The sequence below is a fragment of the Mytilus californianus genome, unplaced genomic scaffold, assembly GCF_021869535.1.
Source record: "Mytilus californianus isolate M0D057914Y unplaced genomic scaffold, xbMytCali1.0.p SCAF_5, whole genome shotgun sequence".
NCBI lineage: Eukaryota > Metazoa > Mollusca > Bivalvia > Mytilida > Mytilidae > Mytilus > Mytilus californianus.
This window is the reverse complement of record NW_026262701.1, coordinates 103,149,584-103,164,641: the sequence shown is the minus strand read 5'-3', so window position 1 is coordinate 103,164,641 and position 15,058 is coordinate 103,149,584. Positions and strand designations below refer to the sequence as shown.

The window sequence follows — 15,058 nt, the reverse complement described above, 5'->3', positions numbered from 1 at the left end:
TAAACTGGGTATAACAATTGTTAAAAAACACAACTTTTACCAGTATGAAATATAAAAACAATTATTTACTGCCACTTGATATAGTCGAAAGAAACATTGTATCGTAAATCATATTTCATTAATAATTCATAATCATATAAAAATTTTCAGTCTTTATTTATTGTCTCAGACTCAATTATATATATCATGGTCGATTCCATAGGAATTGCTAGTTTGTGTCATCAAATTTATTTCAATTTTAATGTGTCATGTTTGTTGCATTCCACATATCATTATTACCGTGAAAAAGTCTTGCAAAAATCCATATTCATGTATAAACAGCACCCATTTTTTGCTTTTAGAATTCAGGAAACATATCGTGTAGTAAATTGGTGAAATGTTATTAAATTTCAAGTTGGATCCTGTTGTTCTCTAAAATTGTGATAATCTACCTATCTTAAATTTAGGCATTAGCCCTTGAATTAAGAAGATTTACGTGTTAACTAAGACCAAATTGAAAATCATAGATTCATTTTTCATAAAAAAATTATTTAAATGTAACATCATTTCATAATAAAGTACTCAGTTGCACTGGTCCTGTCCTCCCTCCTTTTGAATAATCAACAACAGACTCAGAATTATATCAATTAGACCACCTGACCCCTTACTGCAAATTTTCTTGCACTAATTACTCTAAATAATTCTATAACAATTGTTGTTTGTGGAGGGATCAATAATTATTTCTTTGTAAATAAAATATTCTTGGACCGATCCTGATCAATTATATTCAGTAATCAACGTAACTGATGGGGACACAAACAATATTTACTGTATCACTGCGCCTGGAAACATAATGGAAGGAATTGATCGAATTAAAATAAATTTCAAAACAAAATCAAGCAAAACATACGTTTACTCGATCTTTAAACTTCTAAAGAATGAAAATGCGATGAAAATGTGTGCACATTATTACAGGTAATCAATTCAATGTTTTATTAAAGTCTCATCTCTCAACAAGTACAATCAATCTTTAGACATTGTAAAATAACACCAAATAAAATGAGAGCCATTCTATACAGAATTATAAGAGACTATTAAAATGCATAGATATAATACACTAAACAATATGAAATAAAATATTATTTACAATATATAAAATTTCTACGCCTTTTTAAAATTAAATGACAGGTTTTGGCACACACACGTATCATATTTACATCTGAGAATAAAAACACTAACTTTTGGTTATCATCTAAAGTATTAAAATTTTCATTAAAAGTTTCAGCAACATAATATAAATGGTTTCTAAAATCGTCATAAAGAGGACATCTTAATAAAACATGCGCTTCATCTTCGATAAAAACGTCACATATATGGCACACTCTGTTTTCAAAAACAATATTTTCATATCTCCCTGTTTCAATCCTTAGGGGAGCAACACCACATCTAAATTTGGCGAAAGCACTACTGTGACTGAAGGGTAAAGCTATTTTGTAGTATTCCTCCGGTTCAAAATTTTCTTTAAACAATCTGTACGTTCGTAGCTTGTTGCCACCTCTACCCGATATAGATTTATCAGAATGTTAAACTGCATGCCAAATATCGACATGTTTTTCGTGTAATATTGACATAAAAAGTTTTACAACATAGTTAGTGTCCATATTTTCAGGACACGATAAATGACTTAAATTTAGTTCACAGAAGGTTTTCCTTACTAAAAAAATTCCAGTTTTTAACACACTTATGCTTAATACTCATACTATCAGCCTACTTGTGAACTTTTGCATTTACCCGATTTGAGCTCATGTTATTTAATCTACACCACAAACGAATAATACTCTTCCACTGTTTATCAAAAATAGGTGTTATACCTAAGTCTCCAGTAACTGCAGAATTTGGTGCATATTTTTCTACTCCAAGAAAAAATCTACATGCCCTATTATGTATGGAAAAAATCTACATGCCCTATTATGTATGGAGTTAATACAAGAATATGTTTTTTCACCCCATATACCTGCTCCATATTCTATTATAGGACAAACCAAACTTTCATATAATTTTACAAATACATCGAAACAAACACCACCTAAAAGTTTACACTTGGCTATTACCAACCCTAAAGCTCTATTAGCTGGAGATGAAACGGCTTTTGCAGTAATATTATAGTCTAAATGCTCGTTTAAAACGAGACCAAGATATGTATAACTACTTGAAAACTTAATAGTATGACCATTACAATTAAAAATTACATCAGATAAGTATAGATGGCGGTCTAAAATGTACAACGTTACTCTTGTTTGCATTAATTGTCATACAATTGTCTTCACACCATGTAGATAAAGCATTTAACAGAAGCTGTAGCTCTTTTTCATCGTTTTCTATAACAACAACGTCATCAGCATATAATAAAATACACAGTTTTTCATCACCTATTTCTATTCCGCAGTCAAAGGACTTAAGAAATGTAACTAAATCATTAATATACAAGTTGAACAAAATGGGCGACAAGGGACATCCTTGTTTCAAGCCACAGTTAACATCAAACCAGTCTGTGAAATGACCGTTTATTCTTACAGAACATAAAACATTAGTATAAATTGACTTAATAGCAGAACAAAAAGTCTGCGCAACACCAATTTTATTTAGTTTATACCATAAAATATCCCTTTGTATAGTGTTGTAAGCCTTTTTTAAAATCAATAAAGGCGCAAAAGGTTGATTTACGAAGTTTTTTTCTTACATCAATCAAATTAGTAAGACTAGATAATTGGTCAATTGTACTACGTTGTTGCCGGAAACCATTCTGTTCGTCGACCAGTACATTGTTATCATCTACCTATTGAGCTAATCTATCGTTCAGTATATTACAGTACAATTTGTAAGACACTGCTGCCAGGGCGATCCCTCTATAACAAAGGGGGTCTCTCGCGTCTGACATGTTAGATTTAGGGATAGGATTTATAATAATTCTATTCCATAAATCGGGAACATTACCATTTCTAAAACAAATATCAAGTAAATGGTATAGAAATAGAGCTGAACTCTGGTTAAGAAAAACCTCCCCCGGTAGGTTATCGATGCCAGCAGATTTACCCCTTTTTGTCTTTTCAATAACATGTACTGTTTCCTGAAACGAAATAGGTTCCGTCAACAAAAATTCATTAAAAGTACTCGCTTCTTTATACTGGTACAAGAATCAGAAACCCTAATCGAACTTTTTTGCTGGTTAAGCAAATTCTGAATATTCAGATTTCCATTTATCAAGAACATCTGTTAATTCAGAACTCACATTACCATCATCATCGATTACTTCCATAGGAATTACATGTTTACGACTTTCTGCAATACCTATTTTACCAATCTTTTTCCAAAACATATGCTGATTTTTGCTAGATTCAGAGAGTACTTGCTCCTGCATGTCATATCAATACTTCCTCTTACTTTTTTGTAAATTAAAATTTTTCCTCTTTTGTACATATATAGCTTTTAGCTGTTTTTGGTGCATGTTATTACATTCATTCCATGCTTTTTCAGCATTACACATCTCATACCCTAATTTACTCAAAGATTCATTCCACCAGGGTTTCTTATTCCGATATTTTTTATTAGATTGCTTACCGCCAACAAAAATAGTCTTACTTGGTATTTTTTCAGACATCTCTGATTCAACCGTTTTACAAAAATCATCATAAATGCCATTTACACAATTTTGTTGATGTTCAACAGTCTTAAGGTTTTCTATAAATGAACCTATCTTTTGATATATGTTATTGGTATTCATAAAATTTGCAGGCATTTTATCAAAATCAAATTTCTCAAACTTCGTAGAAAATGTCTTATCTTTTTCATTTGTTGGTTGTACATTAGACATAAAAGCATTTAAATCTATACTCCATTTAATTAGCGAATGATCAGGTATTAGTATATGTAAGAGAATGATAATCCCTTTCTTCATGATTAAGTACGAGCGTTAGCGAGTACTTATCATGAAGTAAGGGATTATCATTCTCTTACAAACTTAGAATATTGTAAAGTGCTCAAGGCTCAAATGATCTCTTGATTGGTTGTATTCAAGAATTAGTTTCATTGTCAGTGTAAATTAAATGTTTATAATTGATGCATGACTGCATTTTTCAGCATTTCATTTATGGGTTAGTTTTAGTGATGTAAGGACTTTCTTATAATTTGCATTAGGTGACACAAGTACAAAGAAAAGGTAGGAATTGTATATTTTTCCTGATTGTGAGTATGAATGTAAATCATGTAAATTTTAGTGAGGAATTATCCTTTTTTTATTTACGGTTTAAATCAATAAATACATTTGAATTACAACTAATTTTATTTCACAGCCAACATTTTGGTCCGGCTTTTTAAATCAAATACTATTTCATTGTTAGGGAAATGTTCTAATAAAATGCCTTTAAAAGTTATAAATATATTCAAAACTTAAAATCAAATTCCTGTTGGTTTTTTTTTATTTCATTTTCGGAATATTGCTGGTTCAGTAATAAAAGTTTTGGAAAGCAAAAGATTTAGGTTATTTTTCTATTTTAAAACTTTTTTTTTCTTTATTTTTTTTTGCATTGGTTTGATATTGTTTTTTTTTTTTTTTTAATTTGAAGTTATTAATATTTTCAAAATAACATTAAAGGTTCAAATTTAACTGCACCAGTAAGCTTCGACTTATTTTGATTTTTTTGTTTGTTTCACAATTCAACTTTTAGTCAGTTTGAATCACTGTGATAAATCCTTTCAATCTGATAAATGTGCTTCGGGGCAGTTGTAACACATTTATAGACTGAAGCTCTTTGTTTTGAACTGTAAATAGACCCAAATAATAGGATAATCCCTTACTAAGAACATGATTTACATTCATTCTTCACAATTAAGAGACATCAAATCCTACAATTTCATTGGTCGAGAGCACTTTGCTATATTCTAAGGTTTTAAATCCACCCCGTTCACGTCGAAGCTTGAGGACGTGACCAGATCATTTGCTCATATCACACAAAAATCTTTAAACAAGTTTGAATTAGCATAAGGTACAATGCAATAATCAACCACTGAACAGCCTTTTGTTGATATACATGTATAATCATTGTTTACAAAGTTTCTACCATTGAGTATACAACAATTAACACTAATAAGGAAATCAATCGATCAACGACATGACCATAAAAAACTAATGCCTTTTAAAAAAAAACATGTTTTGAAGATATAAAAACAAGCCCATTGAACTTTATGTATGACATAACAAAGAATATTCTGTAAGTACGCTCCGAAATTTGCACCTTAGCTTTCAATAAGTAAGTGCGCTTTTGAAATCTTATTTATACTAGAACTTCCAAAATTGTCTCAAATATATATATATATATATATATATATATATATATATATACAAGTCTAAATTGAAAACAACGTTCAAACCTATGATTGCGTTGGATAAAAACCGCAATTTTTATACGTGTGCATGCAAAACAAATTTCTTGGTAGAGGGGTCTAAATACAGCACAAACAACATTTTCCAAAAGACCAAATGAGTGAAAAAGTATATTTTAACAAAACGCATTTGACTAGCAGGTCGAACAACTGATGTTCTTAAACCCTGCTGACTGCCATTGGCGATTGCCAAATAAACGGATCACAAGATGTAACAAAACAGATCTTATTATTAAATTATTACCAAACAGAAAACAATAAACTTGCGGAAAAGATGGTATACCGCAAATATGAGGTGCAAAAATTTGTACACCATATCCGGATTTCGACAATTAATGTCTCTTCAGTGATGTTAGGAATCGAAACGGTATATATATATATATATATATATTAATATTAATTTTATATATATATATTAATTTTCAACGGTTTCTAAATTTCTAATCCACTTACAAATAAATTATATATTCTGAGCATGTACATCTTATATTCCCTATTTATTATTTATTCCCGACAATGTATGCTGATTCATATTTGTCATGTATATTGACAGCATATCGATATGTCGGTCATGAAAAGGGTTTCTACGATTGTTTCAAGTTTGGTTACTCAATTAATATAGATTGTATGCAATGTCCGTCGGATGGGGACGTTAAATCCGAGGTCCCATGTTCAGGGAGTACCACGCTCTTTACACGTTAAAGATCCTTTTCAACAAGCTCTTTTTGAGTGATCCATAAGTGACCGGTTGTTTGGCAAAATTATTTCATACTGGTTTTGGCTTTGATATATTTTCTGTGGTTGATAATTTAACTATTTGGTAAATTGGTTTTCATGGTCTAACTTTTGTCTAAAATCTGTTAGTATTCATACTTTGATGAGTTGAGCCTTTTTTTAAATTAATGTTTTATAGTGTGTCCTTTTATGTCGTATTGTCACACCACTGTCTAAGGTAAGGGTGAAGGTAGGCGCCAGATAAAACGTTCAAACCCGCTGCATTTGTTTGCACTTGTCCTAAGTCAGGACCTGGTGTTCAGTTGTTGTCGTTTGTTGATGTGGTTCATAAGTGTTTCTCGTTTCTCGTTTTTTATATAGATTAGACCGTTGGTTTTCCCGTTTGAATGGTTTTACACTAGTCATTTTTGGGGCCCTTCATAGCTTGCTGTTCGGTGTGAGCCAAGGCTCCGTGTTGAAGGCCGTACTTTGACCTATAATGGTTTACTTTTACAAATTGTGACTTGGATGGAGAGTTGTCTCATTGGCACTCATACCACATCTTCTTATATCTATAGACAAAAATGTTCATTCCTGTAAACCATAAGGCATACAGTTCCTCGCATATGAGTGTCGCTATGAATAAAATCAAGACAACATAGTCTCACAAAAAGTCCGGATATTCATTTTATATTTAAAGATTTGAGAAAGAAGTAAATTTATCGTTATGGTGTAATTGAATAAATCTTGATTAAGAATTGTCTGGTAGTTTCAGCAAGTTTAAGAAAGGATCGATTCTATGTTATTTTAAAAGCAGGATTTTTACTTACTTACATTGATACTAGCTTATCAAATTAAATATAACTAGATGTGTATTGTTATACAGTTATAAACACGTATGGATCTAAATCCATATAAATATAAGAGGATATCATTGTCAGTGAGCCGTGAGACAACTTTCCATACTTCTGTTTTGATATTGCAAATTCTAATGCAACATCGTTTCTAACGTTCATTTTGATTGCATAACGTCACCAATTTTCATGGCATCAATTCACAATTTTGGTGCTATGAAAACGTACGCACAAGCGCAGACGACGTTTGCCAGATTTTAAATGTATGATTTGACGTTGTTTTCTGTCAGTTTCATTAGAATAGAGATAACAATATTGTATTTTAAGCTCCGACGGCATCAATTAGTGATTTGGTAATCGCAAATACCCGTTTACTGGCTCCGAAAACGCGTCGGCAGTAAACTTAATTTGCGACCATCAAATCACCAATTGATGCCGTCGAAGCTTAAAATACAATACAGTTATCTCCTAAAGATCATGCTTTTCTCAGACTTTTTACATTCACCTACATTCACTGAATATAAAAATAAGGAGATGTGGTATAAAGCATCTGGCAAGGCTAAACATGTTTGTGAGCGCTCAACCCTGCCCTAACCTGGGACAGTGGTGTAACAGCAAAACATAAGAACTAACTATAAAAATCAGTTGAAAAAGGCTTAACTCATCAGATCGATACAAAGCTGAAAACATAAAAATAAAAACACAGACCGGACGTGGCAGGGTATTTATCCATCCTTCATCCCTAACAACAAAAAAAACACTTAGTACAGATCTGAGAAGAGTACTCGCAGTTACTGACAGCTAGATCAAAGCCAATATCAACTAATAAAAAAAATCATGTATCTAAAACTAATCCCTTTTTAACTGATTTTACATGATGTTTTTGTAACACCACTGTCCCCATGTTAGGAGAGGGTAAAGCGCTTATGAACAAAATTCAACCCTGCTAAAATTGTATGTGCCTATCTAAAGACAGGAGCCTAAAATTCAGCGGTTGTCGATGATTGCTGTATGCAATATTAAATGATCAAAATTTAAAATACGTAGTGGGAAAAAATATATATGAAAAAAAAAACAATGATTAAAAAAAAAATGGATTGGACCAGCAACGAAAAGATTGTGTGGGTAGGTACAGTTGGATTATGTATTGTTTCCGAAAATGGTACAATTTGATTTTACATGATGTTTTTGTAACACCACTGTCCCCATGTTAGGAGAGGGTAAAGCGCTTATGAACAAAATTCAACCCTGCTAAAATTGTAAAAACCCTTATTATTCAGTTGGAAACAGTTTTATCAATGTTATAAAATTACACGCATAAAACAATTGAAGTGATAAAAATTAGAAAAAAATGTCACTTTAATGATTGCAATGGCTACATATATGAACCAACTACGATGATGTTTTACAAGCATTTTATTGACATGCGCAATGGTATTACATGTACATGCTTATGGTTACAATTGGTAGAGTTACAGACAAATATATCTCTGTGGAATGCGAGTGTTCGGTGGGGGAAAGATCAGCCTCTGACAGACAAATATATCTCTGTGGAACACGAGTGTTCGGTGGGGAAAAGATCAGCCTCTGACAGACGAATATATCTCTGTGGAATACGAGTGTTCGGTGGGGAAAAGATCAGCCTCTGACAGACAAATATACCTCTGTGGAATACGAGTGTTCGGTGGGGAAAAGATCAGCCTCTGACAGACAAATATATCTCTGTGGAATGCGAGTGTTCGGTGGGGGAAAGATCAGCCTCTGACAGACAAAAACTCATCAAAGACGGATGTTGTTTCAAACTAATTTAAAACTTTGATTTTACATGTTTTCAAGCTTTCTCAGACCCCTTGTTTAGATTTAACTTTTTATCTAAGATAATGTACATCGGACTTTTATACCAAAACACATATGTCTTCGTGTTGGTATATTTAATAGTATACTCTTATATATTCATTTATTTTTATTTGTCTCTTGCATTATACTAGACCAAATATATGTCTAGCGCAATAGTATAGATCGAACTCATACAATCATTTGCTTACGGATAATATTAGTATTTTGAAATGGAATGAATCAGTATTGGTCACTGCACTTTGCTCTTTAATTGTCTAGGCGTCATTTACGAGAAGGCTATTATTAACGTTATATTCACATTCACGAGAATTGATTTCGGCAGTCCTTAAAAAAGCAAAAAACAAAACAAAACAAAACAAAACAAAACAAAACAAAACAAAACAAAACATAAACAAAAACAAACTAAAAACGAAAAGGAAGAAACCAGCTTGAACCTTCATGTAGATTATAAAATTACCGTATAATTACTATGGTATTGAAACAGCCTTTCTCTTTTAATTTTATGTTTTATCATTCTCTCTTTATTGTATATTTAACAGCATTTACCTTTTTTTCTTTTCCTCATAAGTAATCCCATTTTCTTTGGTTTCCTTTGTCTTAGCGCACTCAGAAGAAATAATTTACTTAAATCCAATTAATGTTATAACAGTTTAATGATGTGAAGTTCTATGTATTATCCATTGTCAAATTTAGCTCATTCATTTAGAATAAAACATGTTAACAACGAATTGTCTATAAACATGCGCCATATTTGTCAAATAAAACCTATAAGGTATAGAAATTTACAAAAAGCATGACACTAAGATCGATCTCTGTTGTAGAATGTAAATAGCTTCCATTATTTCTGTAATCCCAATTGCATGCAATAGAAGTTGTATGCATTCTGTTTTCAATTTAGCTGATTAACAAGTAATTTAGAACTTCAGGTTACAAATAGATGAATATATAATTTGTATTATCTCGAATTACAATCATTTACCTTAATTGTTGTTATCCAATTAACTCCTGACTCAATAATAGGGATCGGCGCGAAAGGTTGTATTAATCTTATATCAATATACAATTTATACAATCAAGTGAAAATATTATCAACTACATTTTGTCTTTCGAGTCTTTTGAAAATTTTGTAATCAGCACAAAATATTAGATTTTTAAAAGTAATTTTGATTTATGATTGATTTGTTATTTATTTAGCATTTGCTCAAAATAAGGAGATGTGGTATGATTGCCAATGAAACAACTATCCACCAAAGTTAAAATGAAGTTGATGTAAGCAATTATAGGCAACCGTATAGCCTTCAACAATGAGAAAACCGATACCGTATAGTCGGCAATAAAGGCTCCGACTGTTATAGATAAACCATCATATCATAAAGATCCATACTAGTTTATGTCGTTTAATTATGTGGGGTTTACGTGTACATGCACTCATTTTGCCTAGGACGCAGTTCTTCTTTTCGTTTTTCTCAACAACTAACAATTCAAGTAAAGTAGCTGTTATCAGACATTAAGCAAACACCAATCAATTAATCATATTATCTGTGGTCCACAACAATTTATTCGGACATATTTATCTTTTTCAAAGTTGGTATAGCTACATGTTTGCTCAAATGCACTAAAAGGGTTCATTTTTACCTATCAGTAGACCGCGATCTCCAATTTACAATGATAAAATGATTTCAATAGATCAAATTGAGTTATCTTTTACCCGAATAACTTTGACTGGAATACTTGTTATTATTTCACATTAAAGGTAAAAAGCTAAGTTAAATGTTTTAAAAGCTAAAGAAAAGCATTTTAAAAGCATTCTATATCAAGCTCAGTTCACCTATGCAAATGCAAAAGTGCAAAAGTGTTCACATGGTTTTATACAATGGGGGTGGTTTTGCGTTTTATATACATATTAGTCATAATAAGAATTAGTATTGTACCCAATTGATTAATGTGTTATTTCATATAATCAATTATGTTCAATACGACATGTGTTACTTATATAGTTATAGGTTTATCTCTCAGACAAAAGATTTATGGACAAGGAAGTCTATCAAATATGATGACATCGCATTCTTTTGGTATACTGACACATGAAATGTTGTATTTGATATTTCAAATAATTCCAAGTATGTTATGAGGCTTTCAAGTTCTGTACGGGTCTTCAGGGGAAATAGTTTTTAAAAAGAGTACTTTCGGTACCATCATATTTGAAAATTACTGATTCTCTTACTGGAAAAGACTAAATCCGACTTCTGAGGCTTGTTCCGAACATGTCATGCAGTTTGTCATGTAAAGGGCGTAAAGACCCCGAGGTGACACAATGTGAAACGATTCAAAAGAGAAAACCAACGGCCTGATTTATGCTCAAACCAATATATAAACGAAAAGAAACTATGACAGACAGCAACCAAAGACAACTACTGGAATACGTGCAATATCAATGCTTTGGACAGTCACAAATTGAAAGAGTCCGTTTTAAATATGTTTCTAGGCTCTGAAGTCTACCGTCTTACCTGGAACAGTGTATGATAATACAATAAAAAAGGCCGAAAAATCATTTGAAAAAGGCTAGACTTATCAGATCTGTGTGTTCATATATCGCTTCAATCCCATATAAGGTTGTGAGAACTATCAAGTAACATGTTTTAAAACTTATTTGTTTTATTATAGTTTTAAGTAATTATGACCTTGCCCTTAGACACATTAATCTCAAAACGGATATGAATCGTCCATTCATCGTAAATTTATAAGCGTGTCAGGCTATAGATTTTATTTCCGGTTTCCTGCTATGCAGCAATGTTCGGTATGTTTGGTCTTAGACGCAATGGGATCAACATAAAAAAATATCTTTCTTTCATATGTGACTATACATCGAAGTAAAGCAATATAAAATATTTAAAATTATCCTCCAGATATCAAAACGATTTACTGACAGAAGGACAGATCGGACGGACGGACGGATCACAACTCTATGCTGTCACTAATTCTTCATTGGGGGTACAACAGCGTAGTGTTTTTATATTTTGTGATCAAATGCACAAAATACAAACAGCTTAAATTTGCATATGTGCAATTAAACTTCTGTATCAAGGGGTTCGGTTTCATTTACTCATTGCTTTACGTTTTACACCAGATGTATTTCTACATCCACATGTATATAAACACACACGTGCAAATATGTGCATGTGAACTGGGCTTAGGATGATCAAGCTCAGCATACCAGATGTAAGATTATGTTCATAAAAATCACACAAAAAATACATTCATAATGTAGCATTTATAAGCTAACAAGATCAAATGCACTGTTTTCCCATTTCAGAACTGTAAATAGTTTGTTTTTTTAAAGCGGTTAAAATGTCCTCTTTATTGGTAGATTTTGATTTTGCTATACATGTGTATCATTCAAACAAATGAAGCTGAATACCTAAGCGACTGTATTTTTCAAGGAAATAATACAATTTAGCATGTGTTTGTGGGATTACTGTGAACAGTTTTTACATAACATTTGTCTTATTTTGAATAACTTGATCTCTTTTTTATTCAAAGGAATTTGTATCACTATACATGCAATTCTTTTGCACTTGTTTCTAATTATATGTCGTTAATTCTGCAGCATTCATACTTAAATTGTTTTTTATGTTTTTGCGAAGTGATTTTTAGTCAACAGGAAGTATTGTTGTTACTTCATTTTGTGTTTCAGTAATACTTAAATAATTTTGTGACCTCCTAAAGTAAATTTATGTTAACTCATAAAATTAGATTTGAATTTAAAAACTACCAAATATTCAAATTTTCAATAAAAGAAAGTAAGGGTTCATTCGACCAAATAGGAGCATAACCCAAGGTTATCTGACAGAAAAACTGGTTTGTTGAAGATCATTTAAACTGATTATATAATATGTGGGAATTTTGGGATCATCAGTGCTCTTCAACTTCATACTTTATTTGGCCTTTCAACTTTTTTTATTCGAGCGTCACGATGAGTCTTTTGTAGACAAAACGCACAAAATTATAAGCCTGGTGTTTTTTTATGTGTATTTTTATTGTCATTAAATTGTCATTGATTTTTATATTTTTTATTAATGCACATACCTCATGAATTTGGTACAAATAAGACTACGCCATATAAGCACGATTTCTTAGATAATTTTACATAATCCCATACTGTTTCTGAAGTTGGTTTAAAATGGCTGGCGCTGAGCCAAATTGTGAAAGTGCTAGCTTGCAGGTGCTCGGTCTAAGAGTTTTACCACCCTGACTATATATTCCGCCCACACATTCGATATGTTCCGACTTCGTGACTACTTTTGTCACCCTAACTCCTTTTTATAGTCAGGACATCCCACACTTGAGGGCGAATAAGTTTGTACCTAACCACAACACTATCGAGCAGTACTTTAGAAATCAGTCTGATGAAAATTCTGATCTATCTTAACTCACGTGCTTGTATATATAAGGATAACGAAATAAGAGATCTATACTTTAATTAGATTGTCAAGAAAGGAAAGATGTTACACTCTACATGTACTTTTTAATTGAAATGTAATGCTAGTCGTATTGATACTATGATTGCGAACCGTAACTCTGATTTTACTTAATAAAGGAGATAATGATTAGAAATATAAAAACCTAGGCCCTAATATAAAAACTAAATGCATGCATTTAATATTATTATATGATTCACGTTTCCTTACAGCTACAAAATTGTATACTGTCGAGTGTAATCGATATCCAGAGATGACATATTTCATTTTAACATTCACTGATATACAAGGTGTCTATTGCTATATCCCTGAGGGAATTAACTAAAAGATGTGTTCTTGTATAATTGAAATAACTTGATAATTGTGTCATACATGTACATTCAACATTTTTCATTTGAATATTTTAGTCATAGTTTCTTTTATAACGGTTTATTTATATTTGTATATAATTTTTTAATTATTGCTTGTTTTTCCCCTTCAAAATCTGTAGTAATGAAATGGGCATAATATGTTGGATAAAGGATTATCAGATGAGATTAGCCATTTAAATGTCAAAAGAAAACAAAAAAAAAAGAAATTCTAATTTTGTACCTACAAACCACTTCTGATAAGAGTAAATGTTTATACCTAGTATGAAGAACAGATTTCAAAACAAACACCAAAAGTATGGAATCTGCTTAAATTGCTTTACCTGTAATTTCTCATTGATAACCTTATACTATGGAAACATGACACTTACACCGTCTTCAAACGTAAAGTTACCAACTTTAAAATCTAACATACTTAATTTGACGATAACGAAACGATAATCTGAAATTAATCTTCATCAGCAACGATAATAACCCCCTCCATCGCAAAAAAAAAAACAGCCGAATATGTATAAACACGAGACACCAACTTCCCCAAAAGGAAAATAATAATAAAACACCATCAAGGTTCTTGACATTTTCAGTGACGGAAGCGTTTTAGGGATATAGAAAAAAATATAATAAGCATTGAAAATGTTTTTCAAAGTCAAAATTTTCGTTTAGGGTAATGCCTTGGTGCCTATCTAATTGGTCTGAAAGTTATGTGTAAAATAGGCATTTCGGGTTTATATGATCCGTTCATTAATATATATATATATACAAGTCTAAATTAAAAACAACGTTCAAACCTATGATTGCGTTGGATAAAAACCGCAATTTTTATACGTGTGCATGCAAAACAAATTTCTTGGTAGAGGGGTCCAAATGCAGCACAAACAACAGTTATTTTCCAAAAGACCAAAAAAGTGAAAAAAAGTATATTTTAGCAAAACGCATTTGACTAGCAGATCGATCAATATATATATATATATATATATTGTTTATTGTTTTCTGTTTGGTATTTAATTCACAATTAAGATCCATTTTGTTACATTTGGTGATCCATTTATTTGGCAATCGCCAATGTCAGTCAGCAGGGTTTAAGAACATCCGTTGTTCGACCTGCTAGTCAAATGCGTTGTGTTAAAATATACTTTTTCACTTTTTTGGTCTTTTGGAAAATGTTGTTTGTGTTGTATTTAGACCCCACTACCAAGAAATTTGTTTTGCATGCACCCGTATAAAAATTGCGGTTTTTATCCAACGCAATCATAGGTTTGAACGTTGTTTTCAATTTAGACTTGTTTATAATATATAAAACAAATTTCTTGATAGATGTGTCTAAATACAGCATAAACAACATTTTCCAAAAGACCAAAAAAGTGAAAAA

General features: G+C 31.5%; 1 protein-coding gene across 1 annotated transcript in view; it reads right to left on the bottom strand.

Moving 5' to 3' along the window:
- LOC127702843 (inositol 1,4,5-trisphosphate receptor type 2-like) overlaps positions 1-9,652 on the bottom strand; it is a 112,979-nt gene extending 103,327 nt beyond the window's left edge. The window contains exon 1 of the mRNA XM_052207147.1: positions 9,390-9,652. Within this exon, the coding sequence (XP_052063107.1) occupies positions 9,390-9,420 (31 nt within the window). The 5' untranslated portion in view covers positions 9,421-9,652. The remainder of the gene's footprint in view (positions 1-9,389) is intronic.
- Between the last annotated feature and the right edge of the window lie 5,406 nt (positions 9,653-15,058).